Here is a 25676-nt window from a genome sequence, read left to right as displayed (position 1 = left end):
TTACAACCCAGTCTTGTCATGGCTTTCTGAGGAGACCATCTCTAGTCTAGCATATGGTAATGACTAGACAGACTAGAAGCCTGACTTGTACTTAGTTGCACGCTGGTGTTGCGCCCCGACAACAGCCCATCTACGAGCTCACTCACAGCGCGTTGGGAGTTCGCAGATCATTCGCTGTTGTCGGAGTGCAACACTGCCCCACCACGACCAAATATAAAATCAGGCATAACATAGCCTTCTGAAACGCATATATCTAAATCCCGGAGCGGTTGCGCAAAGACCCGCCCGCCAGCACTGTTTAACGCAATGTATTTGTGTGTGTTAGAAGTTTTCTTTCGTTTAATTACTCATGACAAAAAAAATGTAAAATGTATTTATCCATAAAATAAGCAAGGCATATTACATATAATTTTTGGGGTCCTTGACATGAAATATTGAGAACCACCGATACAGAAACATAAGGTTTTTCAGAAAACTGTCAGGATTTTGAAGACATTTTTTTAATTTCGACGTCAGGCCTAAATGACAGTGCGCAACCGCTCCGGCATTGTAAAATAAGCTTGTGAAACATTAACATCACTCAGATATTCCTGCTTTTACAACCACTCCCATGTACGCTCAACTCTACCTACTGTAATCCTCGCTGCTCCAGTCACGTTCTCAACCAATAAGCCGTCTTAACCAGCACGCAGTGTCAACCAATCTGCTTTCAGCTTACTGGGCTTGCCATTGACCGATCTCCCTCTTAACTTCACCCCCCGCCCAACTCTTGTTGCTACGTAGACTCTTGACATTCACACAGAATTCATGCCTCCATAGTAGACAAAAATAATTATAATAATAATTGGACTAGAGTGTTTTTAAGCCTCAAGCCTAATTTACACTTTGTCGCTCGATAGTGTAGAAAATAACAGATTTCCCAAATAATTCATGCTATCCCGAACATCAGATTGTTGGCTGATTTTCAAGGTGACAGGCATCAGATTATTTTTCTGATTCGAGCTATAAAAAAAAAAATCAGCCCACAACCCTATCGTACGATGAAGTATAAATTAGGATTTGGCCCCGCCCCCTCACCACCTGTTTTCCTTATGTGCCACAACCGCATGAATTAAGGCTAACTGAGCTAGTAGTGTCTAAGGGCCACTTCACCCCCTATTGTAACCACATCTTATTTTAATGATGTTTGGGAGACAAACAAACACTTTCCTAGTGGTTTATATATAGTTAATATGCGTTTATTTTATAGATATTTTAGTATTTTAAAAGTGCCAGTAGTGAAGTCATGGACACAGGTGTCACTTCCTTCCCGGACTACATGTTGTCTCAGTATATGCAGTAGCCGTTGCCAGACTTGAGCGTCTAGGCGCGGCCGTTTTCCGCTCAGAACCCCTTTTGGTGTTTTAAGCATTATGTTATGCTTTAGCTATTGAAAAATAGCAGATTTACAAGCTTGTGAAAAACACAAACCTAAGAACCCCAGGAAAGTGTTTCTCGTCTCCCAAACATCATTAAAAAAGACCTGGTTGCAAAAGGGGGTGAATTGGCCCCGTTAACAAAGCCAACAGCAGCAGGGCCATAGTGGGCCTTTCCTTTCAGATCTCGGTCTGTACACAGCTCCCCCTACTGGTGGGACTGACAGCACGCACTCCGCTAGCATCGTAGTTACTGGTCTCTCCGAGATCCTCGCCCTGTGCCGCCGGCTCTAACGAAGCGACGTCGAGTTCCGTTTCTACGACAAAATTGGCACTCTCCTCCTCGGCGATGTACAGGAAGGTCCCACCGCCGCCGGCCCCTTCCGGCGAGGCGGGAGGAGGAGGCGAGGGCGACGAACAGGAGGAGACGCGGCGGAAAAAGGCGGAATAGCCCATCATCTGAGACGACGGGTAATGCTCCAGCCGGTCGTGCTCCACCTCTGGCATCGGGGTGACGTTGTTGACATCGTTTAGGGGATGAGGTCGGACGTCGGCGGGCGGAGCCGGCCTCAGGGTCTCGGGGTCGGAGCAGCTCAGCTCCGACGAGAAGCGGCTGCAGTGGGAGTCCGCCACCGAGGGCAGGCTGCCGCTGAGCGAGGGCGAGTCGAACTCCGAGGAGTTGGTGCTGCGCTGCTCCAGGAGCCTGGCGTCCATGTCCTCCTTGATTTTCGTCTCCTCTTTCCCCTTTTTCCACAGCTTTCCTTTGCCCTTGGCGGTTCCTCCGCCGCCCCCCGAGGAGGAGAAGGAGGAGGAGGACGTGGACGGCTCTTTGGACGACCAGCGGGACGCGGAGCAGCAGTGGGTGTCGTGGTGGTGGTGATGCTGCGGGCAGCAGCAGGTGGACAGGCAGGGGCCACCTCCCCCCGCCGCGCCGCATCGAGACCCAGCCTCGCCGTCGCACCCGCCGTCTTCCAGGCTGGCGCTGGCACTGCGCTGGCGCACCGTCACCTCCTGTTTGGAGTCCACGTCCATCTGCGCGTCCAGACTGCCGTCTCTGAAACGCACAGAGTATTTATACATTACAATTATTACAGAAGAACTTTGGTCACCCTGGTCATTCATCCCGTTCAGACCATTCTAAAAACAGCTTCTATATTCCAAGTTCTCTGAAGAAAAACTAACAGAATCACCAAAACAATTATTTCTCAGCCTCTGTAGCAAATAGAAACACGAAAAGAATATTCATTGTGCGTCAAATAGCTCACATTTGAGGGATGATGCGTTTCCCTATTCTAGGGTTGATCTACAAGCCCACAACACATTGCAACGCAACCCTGTCGGACATCAGTCAACCTAAATTAGGTGGTTAAACATTTCAGTATTCTTGGGAAGCTGACCTTTCCAAAGGCATGTAAGCATTAAGGATGGATCCAGCCATGGCTTTGGTGCTAGCGTTGTCACTGATGGTCCCAAGGCTGACCGTGGCCGACTCTCCACTCAGACTGCACCTCTCCTTCTGAACGTCAGCCTGGACCTCCAGCCTGGGGGGGGGGGGGAGGGGGGGGGGGGGGGGGGGGAGAGAGAGAGCGAGATCGAGAGAGAGAGAGAGAGACAGACAGAGACACACACCATTAGCATTTCATGGACAGGTCATTGACGCTTCCCCGTTCACACCAATGAGGGTGCGTCGTTGATTAACACCCTGAGCGCACAGGGCGGAGTTCTCCGCCCTATCAATTAGTAACGCCCAGCGCTTAGGACGGAGATTGATCAAAAGGACGGAGATTATTGATATCAAAACCGATCGCATCGCTCCACAGGCTGGGAGTGTCCGTTGTGCAACATTCGATGTTATTTTCCGGTGGGACGTCATCGAAAATGTCCCCCCACATTTTAACCGACGAGATCTTAAAACATGAATAACTCTTGATCTAAATCATTCCGTCCAATTTTAAGAAAATAATTAAATCAATGTTAATTTAACTCTGAGAGTGTACAAATGGAGCCAAATGGACCCGTTATGAACCACTGGCCTAGGGAACAACCGGTATCGATACATGGCAGATTTTAATGTCAGGATTCCTCGTCGTTACCTGTTGTAGCACTCTCGTCGTTACAGACCCATAAGGGTCCATTTGGTTACCTGTTGTAGCAGCTACCAGACAGGCTGCGGTGATAAGGGTCCATTTGGTTACCTGTTGTAGCAGCTACCAGACAGGCTGCGGTGATAAGGGTCCATTTGGTTACCTGTTGTAGCAGATACCAGACAGGCTGCCGGTGGTAAGGGTCCATTTGGTTACCTGTTGTAGCAGATACCAGACAGGCTGCCGGTGATAAGGGTCCATTTGGTTACCTGTTGTAGCAGCTACCAGACAGGCTGCCGGTGATAAGGGTCCATTTGGTTACCTGTTGTAGCAGCTACCAGACAGGCTGCCGGTGATAAGGGTCCATTTGGTTACCTGTTGTAGCAGCTACCAGACAGGCTGCGGTGATAAGGGTCCATTTGGTTACCTGTTGTAGCAGCTACCAGACAGGCTGCCGGTGATAAGGGTCCATTTGGTTACCTGTTGTAGCAGATACCAGACAGGCTGCCGGTGATAAGGGTCCATTTGGTTACCTGTTGTAGCAGCTCCCAGACAGGCTGCCGGTGATGCTGGCCCCGGCCAGGGCTGTGGTGCTGGCGTCGTCGCTGAGGTTGTCCCTCTGGGTGGAGCCCAGGCCGCAGCGCTCCATGTGGCTGCCGCTGGCACTGAGGCTCAGCCCCGTGAGACCCCCCACACTGGCCCCGTCGCCCAGGCTGGGGTTGTTGAGACGAGTCTCAGCCACGGACGTCGTGTCTAGAAAGAGAGAGGGAGAGATATCAGAACAGGCCTCAGGACGATTCTACAAATGTCTTCTGAATCCTAAATGTTTCTATATCAGTGGTTCTCAAAATATTTCATGTCAAGGAGCCCCAGAATGATCTGTATTTGGCCGCCGAACCCCATCTCAAAATATGTTGTTCCAGGGACCCCCCAGAAGCAAATATATGAGCTAAAAATGTTTGCTCTGAAAGAATATGTATTCAAAGATTTGTGCCACATTTTCATGATTTTCCAAAATGGTAAATGGTGCATTTATGTAGCGCCTTTATCCAAGTCGCTTTACATAGATTGTGCATTACATTCACCCGTTCACACACACACTTTCACACCGATGGCGGCGGAAACAATGCAAGGCACCAACCAGCACATCAGGAGCAATTAGGGGTTCAGAGTCTTGCTCAAGGACACTTCGACACTAACACTGGGGGAGCCCGGGTTCGAACAGGCAACCTTGCGGTTACCATCCGGCCACTCTACCCCTGAGCCACCGCCGCTCCCAAAATCAGATCTAATCAGAATATCAGATCTACAAGATCATAGCGAGCAGAAATCCTGCTCGTCTCTGTGGCGAGAGAAGGCGAGTCAATCAATCAATCAGTCCCAGGTAGAGCTACTCACCCGTTGCGGCTGCTCCACTGCCCACGTTGATGTCATTTTCGTCGTCAAACTCTATGCGGACCCCTCTGCCGTTGCCCGCGGACACGCCACAGCCCCCGCTCCGACACAGGGAGATGGGCACCACCCCGTATACGTATGCCAACATGATGGGCACGCCGATACCTGCATTGAAGCAAAACATACACTTAGTAACAAGGAGTAAAATCCTCAGAGTTAAAGGGAAAATGTCACCAATTCCAACGTAATTCCCCATTGTGTGGGAGATCAATAATATAATTGTGGCAATACATAAATACCCTATATGTTTTGTTATTTCGCTGTGAAATGTTGACTTCATGAAACGAGCACACAGAATGTATGCAATGAAATAGCAAATCTTTGCTACAGGATTATTTTCCACACGTAAATATATGGGATTCATGATGAAGATTGGAAAAACTTTCATTGAACTCTCCATACAAATGGATAGATTAACAGAACACTGAATATGTTACTGTGTACTTCACTAGTTCTACATTTATCCACACACTTGAAAGGGTATGTTGGAAATAACATTAGTTGAACTAATAAAGTCCATTGTTGATTTATACGACTAAAACTAGGACGAAAAATGTTCGTTGACTACCTTTTTTCACTGATGAAAACTAAGCTATGATGACTAAAACCAAGACTAAATATACTGAATAAAAACTAGACTAAACTGTTAGGAAGGGACTAGTGGACAAGAGATCCGGTTGCATGCTGAAAATAGCAGATCTACAAGATCGGCTATTTTCAGCAAGTGAAAAAAATAAAATAAAATTGAGCCTACGACGGCATCAAGGCCTGCCAAAATACATTTTAGTCGACTAAATCAACTGTAGATTTAGTCGACTAAAACTAGACATTCCAGATGACTAAAATGTGACTACAACTAAATGAAAACTATTCAAGAGACTATGACTGAAACAAAAATGTGCTGCCAAAAACAACACTGACAAAGACGACAGTAAATCAACATTTAATTTCCTACCGACAGTGACGGCAGCGACCACGGGTGAGACGATCACAGACAACGTCACCCCGCCGGCGATCACCAGGTTCCTCTTGTGTTTGGAGACGTCCTTCCCCTCGTAGCGAGTATGGATCTGATTGAAGAGAACGGAAGTCTGTTATGACTATGAGAGGTCACAGTTGTACACACAGCTGCATAATGAATAAATACATACAAATAAAACTAATAGTTGCTGTTGTGCATCATTCAAAAAGGTACATTATATTAGAAATGTCTATCAGAGTGAGTACCGGTAACCAGGATGACTGCACTAGGGCTTTCACTACTAGTGATTTTTACTAGTTGACTAGTCAACTAGTACAAACAAGGTCGACTAGTGGATTTACTAGTCGACTAGTTGAATAGTCGAATAGTTGAATAGTTGCTTAAAGCCGTAGCCTGCACATCATCAAGGTATTTCATTTGAACATGGAGACCTCCATATGGGATTGAACTGTGGGTATGCTATTCCCTAAAACACATTATGCAAACCACACCCGGATTTTCATTGGCTACACGGTCCTCTTTTACTGCTTGTTTGCAGCTTGAATTATGTAGCCAACTAGTGCACAAATGCTTAAAGCAACAAGTACGATGTGCCATTTATAACACTTGGATGGCACGCTTGTTGACGAGCGAGTCCATCAGATAATCGGCGTGCCACTGGCACTCGCTTTGCCTAGCTCACGAGCGAGCCTCAAGGCCTTACTGTCGGCACACATGCCTTGTTGTCAAGTTAGGTAAAGATTACTGCGTTGGGGTTATGATTTTAATAAAGTTGTTGTTGGAGAGAATGACATTCACACAATGTAACTGGTTGAACCGGTGCCATATCGCTCTACCATAGTGGTTCTCAACATTTTTCATGTCAAGGACACTCCTAATTCTGGGCGGGAACCCCTTTTGGTGTTAGCATTACGTTATGCTTTAGCTATTGAAAAATAGCAGATCTACAAGCTCATAGAGCGCCACCGAGTGGCGTGCTACGAGCTTGTAGGTCTGCTATTTCTTTTATCGAAGAACGACTGACATAGAAACATATACTTTTTCAGAAAACTGTCAGGATGTAGAAGACATTTTTAGAATGTGATCTCAGGTCAGAATGGGTTAAGAGGATCACCTTTCTGCCCACGTAGACGGGGATGCCGATGATCATGGCAGGGATGGCGATGCCAGCGATGAGGGCGATGCCCACCGGGGCTCCCACCAACGTGCCCAGCTGCCACAGGATCTTCTTCTTCCTGCTCCATGGCTTCTTGCCCCAGAAGGTACAGCCTGACGGACTGAGAGGTCCATCGAGAAAGACAAAAAAAAATGTGTTTTCAGAAAATTGATTCATACGAACCAAATGGTTCCATTTATACACTCTCAAAGAGTTCCAGAAACACAAAAACACAAAAAAAACAGACTGCATGCAGTTGGCAGAATGTCAACACTCGGTAACTGGGCTTATAAAACAACTGTGCGTAAACACTGGTGGGAATGATCAAGCGTGTGTAGTAGGGTGGTCTCACCTCAGGTAGTGTTACATACTGCATTGTGTCAGAGTGTGTAGGGTGGTGGTCTCACCTTATGACTTTTTAGTCATAAGGTGAGACCACCACCTACCACCTAAGCTAAATGTAGTGACAATTTCGTCAACAGATAGAAACTAGACTACAAATGCTAGGAAGGGACTAGTGGACAAGAGATACAGTACAGTACAAGTAATTTTACACTTGGTTGCATGCTGAAAAAAGCAGATCTACAAGCTCACAACGTGTCGCAGCGCGTGTAAGGTGGTCAGGGTGGTAGGTAGCGGGTGTGTAGGGTGGTGTAGGGTGTAGTGTGTAGGGTGGTGTAGTGTGTAGTGTGTAGTGTGGTGTCTCACCTGAGGTAGTGCAGGTCAGAGATCTCCTTCATGCACAGCCAGCAGAACTCACAGCCGCAGACGGCGCAGGTCATGTGATTGCAGCTGCCGTCGTTCATCTTGATGATGTAGGCGGCGCAGCGAGGACACGGCTTGATGTCGTCAGCTAGTAGAGAACCCAATGTTGTTAACCCATTTAGGCCTGACCTAAAAATCCTCCAGTTTTCTGAAATAAATATTTTCACGATTTAAAATAAATAGCGGACCTACAAGCTCGTAGCACGCCACTCGGTGGCGCGCTATGAGCTTGTAGATCTGCTATTTTTCAATAGCTATGTTTAAATGTTTAAAACAACAAAAAGGGTTCCCGCCCAAAATGGGTTAATATTGTTGAATCTATTCTAGGATATTACAGTTGAATGTTGAGCCTATGACATTAACGTTCAATCTGGAATCTAGCTAGGAACTTTTAATTTATTTAAAAAATGTACATATATTTTAACATATTTTAGGGGACAACTCAATAGTCAAGTGGATAGGGCGCATATTACCACATGGGCTTTCACATATTTCAATTTATACGCAAGTATAGCTACAGAAATTGTGGGAGAAAACTTTTTTCCATTATTTGAAATCTGCGTGTCAAGATGCGACTCGTTGTGAGCTTATAGATCTGGTATGTTTAGAACATTTGGACAAATCTTATCTTATGGGGCTTATTGGCATAAAAACAAGTCACATCAAAATGTGACTCCTTGTGAGCTTATAGATCGGCTATGTTTAAAACATTTGGACAAGTCTTATCTTATGGGGCTTATTGGCATAAAAACAAGTCACATCAAAATGTGACTCGTTGCGAGCTTATAGATCTGCCATTTTTAGAACATTTGGACAAATCTTATCTTATGGGGCTTATTGGCATGAAACATTTTCAAAAGGGCACAAAACATTTTCAAATGTGGCCAAATACACATGTGTCTGCGTGCGTGCGTGTGTGCGTAACTACCTGCGGCTCCACTCTCCTGGCTGTAACTGAGAGAAGAGGACCTGAAGGTGCGCAGGCGGAGGCTCTGGGCTCTCTGCTGCCGCGCGGCGTCACACGTCTGGTTGGGATGCCACAGCTGCTTGCAGTGGTAGCAGAACTCCGTGCCACAGCCCTCGCGGCCGCATGTGATCTTTGGACAGCTGGCACAGCCGAAGGCGATGACGGCATACCTACAGCGGGGGGATTGGGGACAACATGCGGTGGTCAGCGGTTAAGGTGTACTGGTAGCTTAGTGGAGGACCTTTTCCTCGATTAAAACTAAGACGAAAGATGTTCGTCGACTACCTTTTTTCACTGACGAAAACTAAATGGAAACTAAATGAAAACTAAGCTATGACGACTAAAACTAAGACTAAATATACTGACAATTTCGTCAACAAATAAAAACTAGACTAAAATGTTAGGAAGGGACTAGTGGACAAGAGATCCAGAATAAGTCATTTTACAATTGGTTGCATGCTGAAAATAGACGTCATCAAGGCGTCAAGGCCCGCCAAAATGCATTTTGTTCGACTGAATCAACTGTCGATTAAGTCGACTAAAATCTTATGATATTTAGTTGACTAAAACTAGACTAACACTAAAACATCCCAGGTGACTAAAATGTGACTAAAACGAAATGAAAACTATTCAAGAGACGATTAAAACTTGCTGCCAGGCCCAGGCCGTAGCGTAACGGTCTGGGCACCGGACTGGTGATCCAGTCGAGGTGTGCCGCGGGTTCGACTCCCGGACCCGACACGGCCTTTACCGCATGTCATCCCCCCCATCTCTCTCCCGTTTCCTGTCAGCCTACTTTCTATCCCTTAAAAAATCAATAAAAGGCGTAAGCCGCAAAAAAATATCTTAAAAAAAAAAAAAAAAAACTTGCTGCCAAAAACACTGATGTGGGGACCAGACACCAGGGCGTAGAAAGATAAATGTTGGACCTAGTTAGAGAAACAGTAGGGCAATTTGTTGTAGGTAGAGGAAAATACTATACAGTTTTGGTAATGCATCCCTGAACAGCCTCCATAAATCATAAATCATGTGTTACAAATAAGCAAAGCAATATAATCATCGTTATGAATGATATGGGCGAGACACCATTAACTTAAAATCTGGGAAAACGCACTCAATGATAGTAAAGTGTGGATTCAGTGTCTCATGCATCTTATTCTTTGTCGGGAGTCGGTCTGAATATTTATCAAATCAATAAACAAGAAGTCGAGCCCACCTGTATTCTGGGTAGGTAACAATAATGACAATAATGATCTCACCCAGGTTGAACCCTGGGGACTGTTGCGGTCGCTCGGAATGAATTAACACACTTGTGCTCTTGTTTACTGCGTTGTACACCGGTCACCATGGAAAACATCACAAGCAGATGCTAAGAAAAACAGAACCGCAGGCAGTGGACAGAATGTCAATACTCGGTCGCTGGGCTTAAGTGTACACAACTGTGCGTAACACTGGTGAAAATGATCAACACGCATTCTGCGGCTCGCCTTTCTCCAATTTAATCCATTCAGAATGGGAACCCCTTTTGTTATGCTTTAGCTATTGAAAAATAGCAGATCTACAAGCTCATAGCGCGGCACTCGGTGCCGCGCTACAGAAAACTGTCAGGATTTAAATTTCGACGTCAGGCCTAAATGGGTTAATAATAATAATATAAGCGGTAATGGCTGATTGCTTATCTCCAGCTCATTGTCCTCAACCTAAACTACAATGTGGAAGCTAGAGGGAAGACACTCATTAGGCTAATGCATGCTACTGCTACTCAATAATAAGACTCACAACATAGTGGAGCACCATCTGGTTTACTATGCAAAATAAAAAATATATATGTACGTAAGTGTATATAATATGAAGATTCTGGAATCCTGTGTGGAGTTTATTTAATGTTCCATGTTAGAAATATACTGTAGGCACTCTTTAACAGCTACCAAATTGTTTAAGATTTTTATAATCCTGTAGTCCAGTTTAACTGTCTGTAAGAATATTGTGTCTATAAAAACAAAACTGACACACCGAAGGGGCTTACAAACTCTAAAAGTTGGGTTGTTTCTCAAAGCTCAAGCTAAACGTGAAAGATTCACTTACTTTCCAACCCTAACTTAACCATAGACGACATACTCTAACTCATTCATGGGCAACTGGTGGCCCGCAGGCCACATGCGGCCCCCACCTTCACTTCATGTGGCCCTCAGATTCATTTCGGAATACTGATAGGTTATTGATTTCAGGCTGCCGTTACAAATTCCAAACATGCAAACATGACCCGCTTTAATTACTTAGTCTAAATTAGCAGCTTGCTGAGTAGTATTACAAATAATGTTATTGTCTTTTTAATGTCCAATGTATTTGTATTTAGTTAAAGGTATATTCAGTGATTTCACTAAAAAAACCTTAGGTTTCATTTTTGGCTGGGACCTAAGCTTTTCATCCAATCAGGATAGAGAGCCAAAAACGAAACCTACGGTTTTTTGACCCCCAGGGGTTAACTGGGGACAGGGAGGAACTCCTTATATGTGACCGGGGCCAGTGGTTTGATATACAAGGGGGACATGGTCATTTTTCAGTTTTTTACATATTATGAAACTGCACACTGTAACCTTTCATATGATCTATTGCTCATTGAAATTGGTGGAAAAATGAAGATATGACCATTTGAAACTTGTTGAACCAGAAATGCCAAATTAGATAATTCCCTCTTCAAAGTTTCCCTAGAATTTGAGCCCAGGAATGGGTGTGACAATAGATACTTGTATCCACCCCTAGATACTAGCATAAACACTCCCCCCATCCACTCCACACTGTCAACTGCACGTAGGCTATAATTTATTCCATGAAGTTAATTGTAGTTTTAGACCCATGCTTTTAATTGCTAAATAAAAAAAAGATGTATGTTTACATTACATTATTAATATGTATAAAGGTACCTTTTTACCCCTAAATGCATGGCTTGAAACAGCCGTGCACTGATGTGAAAGAGTTAAAACCTTACCAACAGAAAGTCAGGGGGAAAAATACCTTAGACGTGTGTTATGATCCTTTTGTAAGAAGATCACACCAGGATTTGTACTACACTATGTCTTCACATTCAATATTTGAGCTGTTCTTCTAACAACAATGTCATGGATTGATCAAATTATATAAAAGGATTTCACCGCGACGCGCGATGTTATTCATTCATGTATTGATCATCAGGCAGCTGCATCCAACGGTAATAAAGTTACAGAGATTAAAACACAGTGCTAAACATGCACATGTGTACACTGAAATAAAGGGCATAAGAATGGATTTACAACTAAGACAATCTCGTCAGAACACGTGTGGTGTGGAGACCTCAAACAAACATAAAACTGGCAGCAACTTTTCTTCAACTTAAATCAGTTAATTTATACTTTTATTACAATATCCAACAGCATCATATCAAGTTAACAATAATGCTGATGTTGTAGGCTATTTACTATTGTCACAGAAACACACTGCACGGCTACTGTAACTGGAGAACAAAGATAGCTACGGCCAATCGAAACGACACCCCCAAAATACGGAAAATAGTCTTTCATTATAGAGACATTTTTGCAACGTAATTACAACGACTTAATGACACTAAAACGACTTTCTGATGGAATAAAAACATTCTTTAACATTCCAACTGTGTTAATGTGGCTAAAAACGAAAACCACAAAAAAAAAAAAAAGAATGTATTTCGTTCTATAGTGACATAACCGAGTTGGCGACTTGTGGTTCAAATCACTGGACTGGGACACATATGGTCAGCACACTCTATAGTAGAGAGGATTATCACAACAAAACAAAAAAATAAGTGATATTTGAATTAAGTGAAATCACTGAATATACCTTTAAAATGACTTTTCCCAATAAAGAAAATAGGATAAAAATCAGGATTTAAATTCAAATATAGCAAAAATAGCCGATCTACAAGTTCAAAATGTTTTGAACTTTTAGACCGGCTATTTTTGCTATGACATGTATGCAATGTGGTGAGTATGTCAAAGTTGCCCACCCCTGCTCCAACTCTACCATCTGATAATGTGACACAGAAAGATAATCACAACAATAGCAACCAATGTCTTGGGAGAAGGAGAGGACGATTATACAACAGACGAGAACATTAACCGGTGGAGTGTGGTGTGGCAACGAGCCAGATCCAAATTGATTAGAAGATGAGAGGGCCTGTTGGGTTGAGAGCATTGATGAAAGAGCCATTATTCCAAGAGACACAGGGTCACTATTGTTGAATCGCTGTTGTACAAAAACATTGGGAGAATGTGTTGGGTAAAAACCACAACCATTATGGAACACTTCAACTGAGCCCACAGCTCATAATGACGTTTCCACAACCACTTTAGGGGCAAAATAAATTGGACTACATCTTTTTTTTTTTTTTTACTATAGTTCATTTTACAAGGAGCAGCTGCTGTCGTACCCTGTTGTACGAATCGTTAATAGTGACACATAGTGATTGATCCAATGGCCCAGTGTTGTTTAATATAATTGTACAACCTGCAAAACAATAAAATATTAATTTATCAACTCACTCGCGGCAGTGACCGTCGTGGTACGATGCGTTACCGGCAGGCTATAAAGACACCATTTCCTCATATCTTGGTGTCACAAATGGCTGACTCATTAAGTTAACAACATGAAAAGATGCATTAGTGACACAGCCTGCCTGATATTTATAACCCAGACATCAATAAAGGAAGGAAGTTAAGCTGCTGTCATCCACACAATGTCTACACAAAAAGCCAAGATGTCAAACCTTTTGAAGTGCGCTCAATTTAGCAACTCATTATGCTATTTTGGGAACATGCATACCGGTATTACCGGCCCCACGTCACAAGGCGTCTGAAGTTCTGATTTACGAGTGATATTTTCAAACCTTTTCTTAGGATTTTGTTAACCACGTTCAACCCGGTGCCCGTATTTTGAAAATAAACAGCTCTACAAGCCAACAACACATTGCGGCACAGTGAGTGTTATAATCATGATCGCCCATGTCTGTGTACTTGAACGTGAGACACAGTGTACTTGATATGTATTGTGTACTGCCTGAACTGTAGCATACTTTATAGTTAGGCTACGAGAGACATCTCGGTGACAGCAAGGTCAGCCTTGCTGCAGTAGGCACGTTATTATGTCTGATATCTTGTCGTCACGTCATTATGATCCAGCACTATATATGTTCCTGTTTGTGTAATAAACTTTGTGAACCTTTAGCGCGATACTGTCTCGTGTCACGTTATTGTTCTCCCGGGCCCGCCGCCACAGTCGCCGTACCGAAGGAATACTTCAACCGGATTATCACACACCACCCAGCCTGCACACACTAGCTGTCTGTCAAACCAGACGAGGGTCCAGTTTACAACAGTGAGCACAGTTGTAGATCGGCTACTTTCACTGTGTAACACCGTCGTATAACAAGTATTTGTTCGAATACCGATATTACTCGGGCCGTAACCGATACCAGGTACGATACGAGATACTCAAGTACTCGTAACTGGCCCCGATACTCTGACCTGAGTACCAAAACATCCAATTGACACTAGGCTGAACGAATGCAACAGGAGCACTGCAGCAAATCGCCAAAAACAACCGATCTACAAGCATAAATGACAACTGACAAGTGTAGGCATGACAATGAAATTAAATTGGACTTGTACTCGTACTCGGTCTGATAACAATGGTATCGGGACAACTCTAATAAAATAAGTACTTTCCTGAAGGCAAATGGGGTCATTCTGACAAATAAATCGGAACCCATTATCTTACCCACAGTCTGGCGCGGGGCACCAGCGACAGTCCGGATCGGCCACCAGCCACCTCCTCAACATGAACTCCTCGTACTTCTCCATGAGCGCCCGGTCGCCCAGGATCATCCGGATGTCGTGGGGGTTGAAGCGCTCCGAGCACTCGGGGCAGCAGATGTTGACGCGGGACTCCGAGATCTCGATGCGCAGGTACTGACGCAGGCAGTCGGCGCACGAGCGGTGGTGGCACGTCATGATGTCCGGGAAGCGGTCGCGCGCGTGCCGCAGCAGGCACAGCGGGCACTCCAGCAGCTCCGACGACGACCCCGTGAAACACCCGGCCGCCAATGTCAACTCCGCCACGCCCGGGGCGGAGGCTAGGGACGACGTTTTGTCGTGGCACGACTCCGATTGGATGCTCTCCGTGCTCGCGATGGCGTCCACCCCGACGGCGGCCTGGAGGGGCCGCGCCTTGCGCTTGGGGTCTCGATCCGGTCGCCGGTGGCGCCCGAAGAGCGAGTGGAGGGACAGGCGGCGTTTCTTCTGCGTCTTTCGGACCGAGGGGAGGCTGATGGAGGAGGCGGCCGAGTGGAGGTCTCGCTCCGACCCCGAGCCGCCGTGGTACTGTTGCTGCTGGTGGTGTTGGCGTAGACTGCCCATGGCGGCAGAGGGTGGTGGTGGTCCGTTGGTGCTGGAGGAGTCGCACGCGGAGGACGTCACCACATCTGGTGACAATGCCGGGGAGGAGGGGGAAGGGGACGGGGAGGGGGGACTGGGCTGGGGTAAAGGGGACAGGGTTGACAGAGGGGGGGAGTTGAGCTGTTAGGACATGGTGGTTGAGGCCGATCTGTGGGACTGTGGTGTGGTTTTGGCTCCTGGTCCAAAACACAGCAGAGGAGGTTCGGTCGGCTGACTCAGTCAGGCGTCAGGGGTCACACACCAACCTATGGTGGGGGGGCAGAAGAGAGAGAGGTTATCATAAACTGATGCAAGAACGAGCTGTGGAACTCATGTCAAGGTCTTGTTTTTATGATCCAGTGTGTGTGTGTGTGTGTGTGTGTGTGTGTGTGTGTGTGTGTGTGTGTGTGTGTGTGTGTTCGCTGTCTGCTGTGTGGCCTGCCCTATATCTCGTCATCCCAGACACATAACAAACAGGTGGTCGACTAATAGACTTCACGACAAATCACACACATAGCCTACAAACCGTAGTCTGACAGGCTGCGGTTAGCCTCCCTAGTCGGGAACCAGATGCAGAGAGATGGCGTTAAAAGTTTTACCAGGGAGCAAGTTTAGTTTGAGAGAAGTATTAAAAACACAACACAGGGTGTGCACTCTGCTACACACAACATTCATTCTGGTGGTACAGTCCAATGTTTGGATGTTGTTGCCAGACTCCCCCTTACTGCAGCTAACCCTGACACTAGCAATGGAGTCAGTGTGAATCACATCATTTCATCTGCTGCTGCTTAGCCCCTACCATTTGCAAAAGGCTAAAATGGCGCCTTTATCCACACCATGCATTAACAATCACCCAGTCACACACCGAATGCATAAGCAATCATGCAAGGAAGCAGCTTGGGTTCGGGATCTTGTTCAAGGACACCTTTGAACCGAGAACTTTCTGATTCCCCTGATGGCCACTCTAGGTTCTGAGCCAGTGCCACCAGTGATCAGGGTTTATATAACAAGCTCTTGGCTCTGCTGGAATTCTGAACCAAACGCAATTAGACATTGCGCCCGTTGTATTACGCACGGTATATACAGCTTTTATACAGCAGGGTAAATCCAGCACTTTATTACACCCCTTGACAATTCTTATGCTACGCTCGTGCATACAGTAATTGGACACAACTTTCTTGACACTGAACACTCTGTGAAACAAAAACAACCTCTTGAGCAAAAAACGTCCAAATGCTGAGCTCTGTGATTAAAGCCTAACCAACGCCACTCGTTACGTTTTAACAAGGTAAGCTATAGCAAAGTAGCTTTTACACCGTCGTGGAGAATCCACATGTAGGTTGAGATGGAAAGATGTCACCAGTAAAGAGAAGACAGAGAAGAGAGTCAGTCTGACAATAGACTATGCTTTCTATGGCATAGGCAGCTCCCGGCAGGATCCGCCGGGAGAATCAAGATGCAGCTGCGTGACATCAGACTAATTAATTAGAGCGACAGAGAGAGAGAGGAGATGTGCAGCTACAAGAACCACAACTGCTCTCAATAACCAACAACAATACCCTAGTAGTCTATAAATACTATTTGAAATTAAGAAAATGCCAGCACTCATTACATGTCCTTTTTGCATGATTTGAAAACTGATTTGAGGAAGGCCAACGAGGCCGAAACACGTACGTTGTTCACTCTTGTCAGATGAAAATAAAGTCATGCAAAAAGGACATGCTGGCATTTTCTTCATTTCAACTTGTATGTTCGAGCCTTGCTCCTAGAAGGATTTTGTTCTAACCTGGAGTGCTGCGGGTTGTCTACTTCGGCAGTACTTTCTCAGTCAATAAATACTATGCATTCTCTTTCCAAATAACCACTTATTAGCCTGCGGCCTGCCTATTTTGCTACTGAGTGCCAACACAATATATTGGTAAAGCAATGCTACAAAATGCATCGTAACTTACCACAAATAACTCTCTGGCCTCAGGAGCATGACTCCGAGCTTCTTATGCCCACAACTAGTCCAGCACCGAGCCCAGGACTACAATTGAGAACGGCATGGATCACCCACAGAGCCAATGTGTCACCCTGGGCATAATACTGACACAATGCTGCTATTGACGCGGTCAAAGGGTGCCATTTAGCTGCCGTTTGGTGAGCTAAATCTAGGCATATGACAGCATCCTCATGGGACAATTGCAACAAAGAAGAAAGAATCATGTACAGTATCTAAGAATCTATGTACGGCACCAGTTTTTTTTTCTTCTTCTTATCCGCAGGTGCATTGTTGTCATCATCATATACAGATGCCCTTCAATGCATGGCAGATTTTAACTGGGTAGCATGCCTTTAAAATATTAAAAATAATATTTATGGACAAAACACCGATAATCTATGTCTTGATATTGTTAGTTACGGGCGGCTTAGGGGTAGAGTGGCTGGATGGTAACCGCAAGGTTGCCAGTTCGAACCCGGGCTCCCCCAGAGTTAGTGTCGAAGTGTCCTTGAGCAAGACTCTGAACCCCTAATTGGTCCTGATGTGCTGGTTGGTGCCTTGCATGGTTTCCGCCACCATCGGTATATGAATGTGTGTGTGAACGGGTGAATGCACAATCTATGTAAAGCGCCTTGGATAAAGGCGCTATATAAATGCACCATTTAGTTTCTCTCTGGGTACGCACATGCATAAAGTGTGTGGTTAAAGTGAGTTTATTTTGTTTGGCTGTATGGGCTGTCAAGGCCAGAAAGTAGTTTGTCAGTATAGGCGTTACCGCATAACTGCCAGGTATGATGACACGCATACCCTCTATTGGAAGACACATACAAGACACAAGAAAGAATACACAAATTCTAATCTCTATTTATTATCAATTTAGGGTTAGTTCAGATTTTTGGACTTTGCCCGAATCCTGTGATGGGAGTTCTGGTCAATCAATTAATACCTTTGCAACCACTATAATAATGACGTATTTCGTATGAAGTAATTCCTGCAGCTTTAAGTCCAAAAATCTGAACTAACCCTTTAGGATATAACATTTAGGGATGTGCACAGCGACAGTTAAATTAATTTTGTAAACCGGCGTTAAGTAAATTCTTTAAGTTATAATTAAGCAGATGTACACCAGCTCACCATGTGCTGCACAAGCTTGTGGATCTGCTTGTATATCTGCTATGTACAACCCAGCGCTCAACTAAAGTATAAAGTAAACAAAGCCACCCATAATCACTTGGTAACTTTTGCAAGCCAAGAAACAGCCAGGGCACCTTCAAACAAAGCTATATCACGGGGAATAATCTTTGTGCTTATGGCAGAGAATCTGATTCAACCATTTGATGCATCATTTACATTCGGGAGTCCCCATCTCATAATCCCATCCCATCAGTGCACTGGTCCAGGGTGGCCCCTTAAAAAACAGAGGCTGCTGTTCTGTCGATTAAATCTAGTGACCACAGAAGATAATTATACACGGTGGGCTTCTCCTCTACCACTGGCTAATGGTTTGGTCACTTCCTTACCTCATAATTCCACGCACGGAAACTCTACCGACTTGCAGCCTGGCTTGAACCATACATAACAACTAGGTCTGATGATAAATTGGACTTGGAGAACTTAAGTCATGTGAGCTGGAGGAAACTTTAACAGGACAGAGGGGCAATTTCAGGCAACCGCGAGGCAATGTGAAATTACAATCCTGGACTGCAATTAAATGACAAAAGCCTGCCTCTGACTGTGCTGTTAGCTTGGCATACTAGGGTGAGGGTGAATGGGACTTACTCACTGTGTGACTGTGGTCACAATGTGTGTGTGCGGGCGCATGCCCACACGCGTGCATGTGTTGAAGTCGTGCTGTCCTGGAGCATACAACCACCGCTCACGAGCTGGGTTGGTGTCCTAGTTTCCTTGGACACTCAAATCATAATTCGTCCCTTCATCGACAGAGAATTCTGGTCTGTAAACCCATTTAGACCCGAGGCAGTTTTCTGAAAAACCTATCTTTCTATGTCGGTGGTTCTCAAACATTTTCATGTCAAGGACCCCCAAAAATATATGCAATTGCCCGCCGACCCCCATCTGAAAATATGTTGTTCCAGAGACACGCCAGAAGCAAATATATGAGTTAAAAACGTTCGCTCTGAAAGAATATATATGAAGATTTGTGCCACATGTTCATTGGATTAAATCTGTGCAAAATGTGTTTTGCAGAAATCAGCCTCATGGTGGCGCTATAACCAGCAGATGTTTTTCCATGGCCTATAGTGTGCATACAAAGTTGTACACAGATCGATGCAGTTATAGGTAAAAACAGGAATTGCCCTAGGCGCACGCACGCACACACACTCTCTCTCTCCCCCCATGCCTTTGGCCTGGTGGAGACAATAAGCATGCAAAACAAAATGACCATGGTCTTCTGTCTGCCAAAATAATCATAAATAAAAGCAAATAATGATGGTGAAAAGAATTTCTCACTACCACTACCAAAAACATCCTGGAAATAGATTGCATAACGTGCTTAGTGCTTACTGGGCCGTTTGTTTTGTCAACAATTCCTTCCATCATTAGTATCGAGACTTGTAGAGAGAACGTCTCAGTCCTAGTTATCCAATGAGGGCTTTCTCTTCTTGTGAACAGAAACTGAAACGTTGCTTTAACAGAAACGTTGCAACAACTACAGTATGCGGTTCTCCAGGGATACCATCTAGTCGCACAAAGCCACATTTAGATAAATCCGGTCCGCAACCTAAATTAGTTGACAGTGACACCCCATGCATATTTATATTAGAGAGTCTAGCACATATGCAAGTAAGTAAGGATGTATAGGCCTGATCGAGATCGAATCCTGGACTGGTTGAGTGTAATGAAAGGATGGGGAGTTCCTGGTGAAGTGATGTGTATCTCTATTCTCTACTGAAGTCTAACATTACAAAAGCTACAAAACACACAACATAAGTGACATTTTAAGTTGTTAACCCTACCTCATGTCATGTAAGACAGGTCCACCATGCCATGGTATTCTAAATGCAAAACGAAATTGTTACAGACAGTTCAAATCACTAACACTGTTATACAACAGTTATAGCGACCGGGTAAAATGTTTCTTTAGAAAGTGTTCCATTATAAAGTGTTCCATTGTCATTTCCGGTGACATTCCAGCCACAAAACAACTTCCTGTCCATGACAATGAATTCAGTTACTAACATTTAGGATTTCAGGACACTGTCTGCACTCTGCAACTGCCCAGACACTGGACAGTGAACACAAAGTTAAATCTCTATTATACATAGTTATTCAGGAATTTTGAATAACTAGCTACCATGTTGAAACAAGTGACTAGTATGTCAGCTCTTCTGTGAATGTTGCTGCCAATCGACATCACAGACATACTTCTACATCAAAATGCAAGCCTTGAAAACTTGTTACTACTCACCCCTATCCGGTACCCATTCAGCTTGGGCCAGAATTCTGTCAGCTGGGATCCAAAATAACCCTGTACTACTTAATGAATCTCTATTTAGCCTGTCATTGGGCAGCTCAACCAGTGTAAGAAGGCATTGAGCTCACACAGAGTGAAGACAGGAGGCTTAGGAATGAATGAACACCTCCCTTTCAACACTATTTACTAAACACTGCGAGTGTGCAAGGTACTTTTCCACAGCATCTTGTCCACTGGGCCTGTAGTTAATCAAACTAACACAATTTAATAATTATAATCGCTAATCAATAATTTCATAATTGATTAATAAACCATCCCTATTAATGTTGTGTCATACGAGAAAAAAAAGAATGAAAATATCCGATCCACATGCTCAAAATGCTATAATCGATAGATGAAGCTTAACGGTGCATGTGCTTATTTAGCTTTACATTAAGATGGAATATCCGTTTCTCTGTTTTTTCCGTCACACGCCATTTCATTTATAAGGAATGGAATACTATATATATATATATATCCATCCATCACAAAGTGGGAAACAGAGGATTTAAACAGCAAAGAGTGAGCTTGAGTGACAGTGTGTGGGGCCTGCCCTGGGCATCGGGAAAATCCACCCTATCGCTCCATCTATGCCGTACATCTCTCACATCAGAGTTGACCGACAGTACCTTCACTGTCTGCCCTCTCCGCTGAGGCAAACGGCTTTTCACCCCAAACAGCGGGGGTGTAGGAAGCAGATGGGGATGTGAGGGTTTGGGGTCACCCCCTTCCGCTCCAAGCCACAATGAGGGAGGAAAAAGACACCAACAGCTATTCACAATCCTCCAGCAGTGATGCTGGTGCCTGCTTTTCATCCAGATTTAAATAAATGCATTTGTAATTATTTCAGATATGTGAAGCGAGAGTGACAGAAAGAGAGACAGGCTTGGACCAAACTCGGGTCAGAAAAGCTCACAAGTTGCATAAAGGTCTGCGCATCAACTGACTGAGCAACCAGGCACATTCATTACCTCTTCAAATGCTCCAATGGGGAGTCTTTATTACACATAATGATAAACAGATCCCGTGACCTGAGGTAATGGAATCTGAACCGATCCAAACTTGATTTGCTCATATTCAAAAACGGAAATCAGACCCATATGGGTCGGTGGTGGCTCAGGAGGTAGAGCAGGTCGTCCAATGATCCATCAGGGTCGGCGGTTCGAATCCCGGCAATCAGTGTTTGAATGCGTGAATGAAATTGGATAAAGGAGCTACCGGTATATAAATGCATTTTCGGTTTGGGGGCAGGGTGAGGGCTGGTTTGGTTTGGTTTATTAGAAAGAGATTCCGTGTTATTCCTACACCAAGACTGTTTAAGCTTACCAAGAGTAGGCTAATGAATGAGCCAAACCTACAATCCACATAATTGTAGTTAAAAATGTGAAAATACAAGTGGGAATAAGTGGGAAAGGCATTTTTCAAAGACTAAAGAACAGCTTATCAAACTTTACTTCCTTCAGCAGATCTCTTGAACCACAACTCAGGTTTAACAGGTTTACGGAGATTTGAGTATGTGTGACAGACAGCCATTGCAATTCATACTCAAATTAAACGCCAAGTACATGAGGTGTGCTCACCACTGCTGGTACGACTGCTGCTCTGAGTCGTAAAGCTCTCTGCTGCTGTCTGGGTACAACTGCTGCTCTGAGTCCCTATAGAGCTCTGTCTGTCTGGGTACGACTGCTGCTCTAAGTCCTAGAGCTCTCTGCTGTCTGTCTGTAAGGGTGGAGAAGGTTCTTGGTCACAGGAGCGGAGGTGCTGACCAGCTGGTATAATCCGGAGTTGGGTCTTGGCTATATCTTTACCTTTACGGACAAGTTAATAAAACTTAAACTGAAAGGCTTAGTTTAGATTCTCAAACAGACTAGATAGAAAATGATAATCCGTCAGACGGTGCTGGCAATATGCCTTATATAAGGAGGGGATGACGTCACAACTAGGTAGGCGTGACATCAGCCCTGACACTGTCTGGGTACATCATTCATAACCTAATCTGAATATATGGAGCCGGCCAGCAACTCTAGTCTACATCTGACCTCAAACCCTTAGATCTCTATATATGGAGCTGACCTCACCTGTTCTGACATTCCAAATGTTGATCCCTCCCCTCCCATCCTTCCTCTTCGATGTCTCCCTTTTGACTGATACCTGTCCACTCAACAGGCCCGGTCCTGCCTGGGCCCTCATCAAACCCTGTACACTCAAGACACTGCCCCTGCTGCCACCCTTAGATCTCCATATATGGAGTTAACCTGTTCTGACATTCCATGTGTTGATCTGTCCTCATCAAACCCTGTATACACTCAAGACACGCTCCATATATGGCCAGGCCTCATCAAACCCTGTACACTCAAGACACTGCCCCGCTGCCAATCTTAGATCTCCATATATGGAGCTGACCTGTTCTGACACTCCATATGTTGATCTGGCTTCATCAAACCCTGTACACTCAAGACACGCTCCATATATGGCCAGTACAGAATTCATTCCCCATTGATCTGATCCCCCATTCCGAAGCGCCAGCGCTTGCCCAGCAGTCTGCCGTCACCCAGGTGGATGAGTACCGCATTAAGGCGAGGTCGAGGTCACTTCTCGCTCTGAGGGCATCTTACTGGTATCATCATAATTTAGCTAAATTATAGCTAAATGATAGTTAGGAACCAAATGGACCATTATGGGTCCATTTGGTTCCATCATGTTGGTGCCAATTGCAAAACATATTCTATTCAGCACGTTTCCTACTGCAGTGCATAATCACAAACCAAACCATACACTTATCTATAATAAGACATCCTCGTTAACCTAGTCAAGGCCATCTTCCCTGACTCCCTGAGTCCAAACACAGGCTAGAAGATGTGATATACATTAGTTTGACGCTGTCTGGGGTTACCAAAATAAAGATTATTTTTGCATGTGATTCCCAGTATTATTGACAACAGTAGCCAGTCTATCTTAAACGTTTTACTTTCCTGTAGTGTAAAGGTTCCTAATCCATTTAGCACAGCCTTGGAGAGAGTGGGTCAGAGACAGGTTAGCCTCTGTACCAGGCTTTCATTTTCTTCGGCGCAAAAAAATGAAAACCAGTTTAAACAATAACTGGACATTAGATAAGAGATAACAAAACTACAGACAGTGCGTCTTGAATGACAGCAGTTGGGTTAGTTTAATCCAATTAAGCATGCCATAAAGTAAAAATGATTGATAATAAAGGATGATTGATGCGTCCTAAACAGCCACAATAAGATACTAGACAGTATTTAGCTAAACATGCCACAGAATGTAAACAGAGACTTCATAATTTCCGTGTTTGTTTTCTTTAAACAAATATTGGTTTAAATAGTATTATGGTATGCTGCTGGGAAACGCCATGGGAAACAACTGTACTGTCTACTGTGTACTGTACAATCACACAGGCCAAATAATAAGGCTTAAACCTCTGATCGACTTGGCTGGCTCTAGAGTAGGCCTATAGATGCGAATTAGTTTCTATTTACGCACGATGCCAGTCTGTTGATTGAGATCATCACGCACTGCGAGGGGGTGATATCTGTATTCTATAATAATAACCACGATGACCATTCAATCAAAAACAGATCTGCTGATTTTGAAGAATGATGTGCAAACAATACACAGCAAACCCCTTACTATAGTGTGAATGCATCCATTTATAAACGCCGCATTACAAATACTTAAGTTGTAACTCTCCGTTAAATGACCACAAATATTAATGATAATTGATTAAGAGACACCGTGTAACTTCTCCAAACTTAGTAATATTAGAGTTGAACGGCTATCTATCATCTATGACTCAACATAACAGAACAACCCCACAGTCAACAAAATAAGGGACAGCATTTGTGTTTACATTTCCAACCATCGACCCTGTGCTGCTTGCTAGCTCCATGGCTAACAGAGGAGGCTAACAGTCTAACTTAATCGATCACTCACCTGGTCTTTAGTTGCTTTATTTTGACACAAAACAGCGAATCCAACTAGTAGTTACAGATATGACGTTATCGGACAAAATAAAAAGTAGTTTTGGTTTTCTTTGCTGACTTCGGGGTAAAGCTGTGGAGGATTTTTAGCTAGCTAAAACAGAGCTGAACGGCTAGCTAAGAGCTTCGAAGACGAGGAAGTTCTTATGTCGCTTATTTACATTTTTAACATAGCTGGATTTGTATCTGTTAGGCGGAATTATTATAGGTCAACGTGTAAACTTCAATGTCCCTGCTGGTGTATCATAGTAAATAAATGGTTCTTTACCTTAGTAGTCGGTGAGGTGTGTCTGACTGTGTGTATCAGAGGTAAATTGATGCTGAAAACTTGGCTGAGCAGCAACTAACTACCCGACCGAGCGCTACTGCCTTAAAGGACCACTTCACCACTTTTCAAACCCGAAACTCAAAGGGCACCTATAGGACAATTCGAAACTGCCCCCCGTAAAATCTGAACCCCCACCCCCTTTTCCCCTCACTGTATGTATCCCCCCCCCCCCCCCCCCATTATTTACTGATGATTTCCTGTTTTTGGCTATATAGGAGTGAATATTTGTATGTCTCTAAATGTTATGATGAATTGAAAAAGGTGGACCCTCTTGTAAACAAGTATAGTGCTTTATTGGGTCGTCCACTCGTTGTATTGAACTTGTGCTTGAAGTGTACTGTAATTCTGCAAACTGTTAATGAATACTTCAATCAATCAATCAACCCAGCTTCATATAATAGGTCAGGTCCTCACTAATAATCATGATAAAATGGCACAATTCTTTTCTACTCGGTCTGTGATGTCACTGGTGGACGGGTTTCTGAACTGCCCACAGCCCTCCTATGAGACAGACTGAGTATAAAAAATGGTGGCATTTTACCATGATTATTAGTGAAGACCTATTATGTGAAGATAGGTTGAAAAGTGGTCCTTTAACTTTGTAAAGTTGGTGGAGATTGGAGA

At 44.3% G+C, this 25676-nt stretch overlaps 2 protein-coding genes across 5 annotated transcripts in view; one reads left to right on the top strand and one right to left on the bottom strand.

Annotated features, from left to right (window-relative positions):
• The window catches only part of LOC310865165 (uncharacterized protein), a 468188-nt gene that overhangs the window by 91664 nt on the left and 350848 nt on the right, over positions 1-25676 (top strand). The window lies entirely within an intron of this gene.
• Positions 513-25060, bottom strand: LOC310873027 (E3 ubiquitin-protein ligase RNF19A-like). 4 transcript variants are annotated; one of them, XR_014570445.1, is made up of 11 exons: positions 24993-25060; positions 14612-15533; positions 8786-8994; positions 7801-8005; positions 7051-7213; positions 5910-6024; positions 4898-5059; positions 4033-4252; positions 2813-2956; positions 1467-2469; positions 513-1426 (listed from the first exon to the last, which is right to left on the bottom strand). XR_014570445.1 is itself a non-coding variant. In XM_083785301.1 (10 exons), exons 2-10 carry the CDS (start codon positions 15247-15249, stop codon positions 1596-1598), a joined length of 2730 nt encoding a protein of 909 aa, XP_083641427.1. In that variant the 5' UTR covers positions 15250-15533; positions 24993-25060; the 3' UTR covers positions 1444-1595. The 4 variants fall into 4 exon arrangements, 3 of the variants coding, with proteins under 3 accessions (XP_083641427.1, XP_083641429.1, XP_083641428.1); XM_083785301.1 differs by lacking the exon at positions 513-1426 and having other exon boundaries at positions 1444-2469; XM_083785303.1 differs by lacking the exon at positions 513-1426 and having other exon boundaries at positions 1444-2469; positions 7801-7945.

This window comes from Protomyctophum parallelum, assembly GCF_964188405.1.
Source record: "Protomyctophum parallelum genome assembly, chromosome: 1".
Taxonomy (NCBI): domain Eukaryota; kingdom Metazoa; phylum Chordata; class Actinopteri; order Myctophiformes; family Myctophidae; genus Protomyctophum; species Protomyctophum parallelum.
This window is presented reverse-complemented; position numbering and strand designations above follow the sequence as displayed.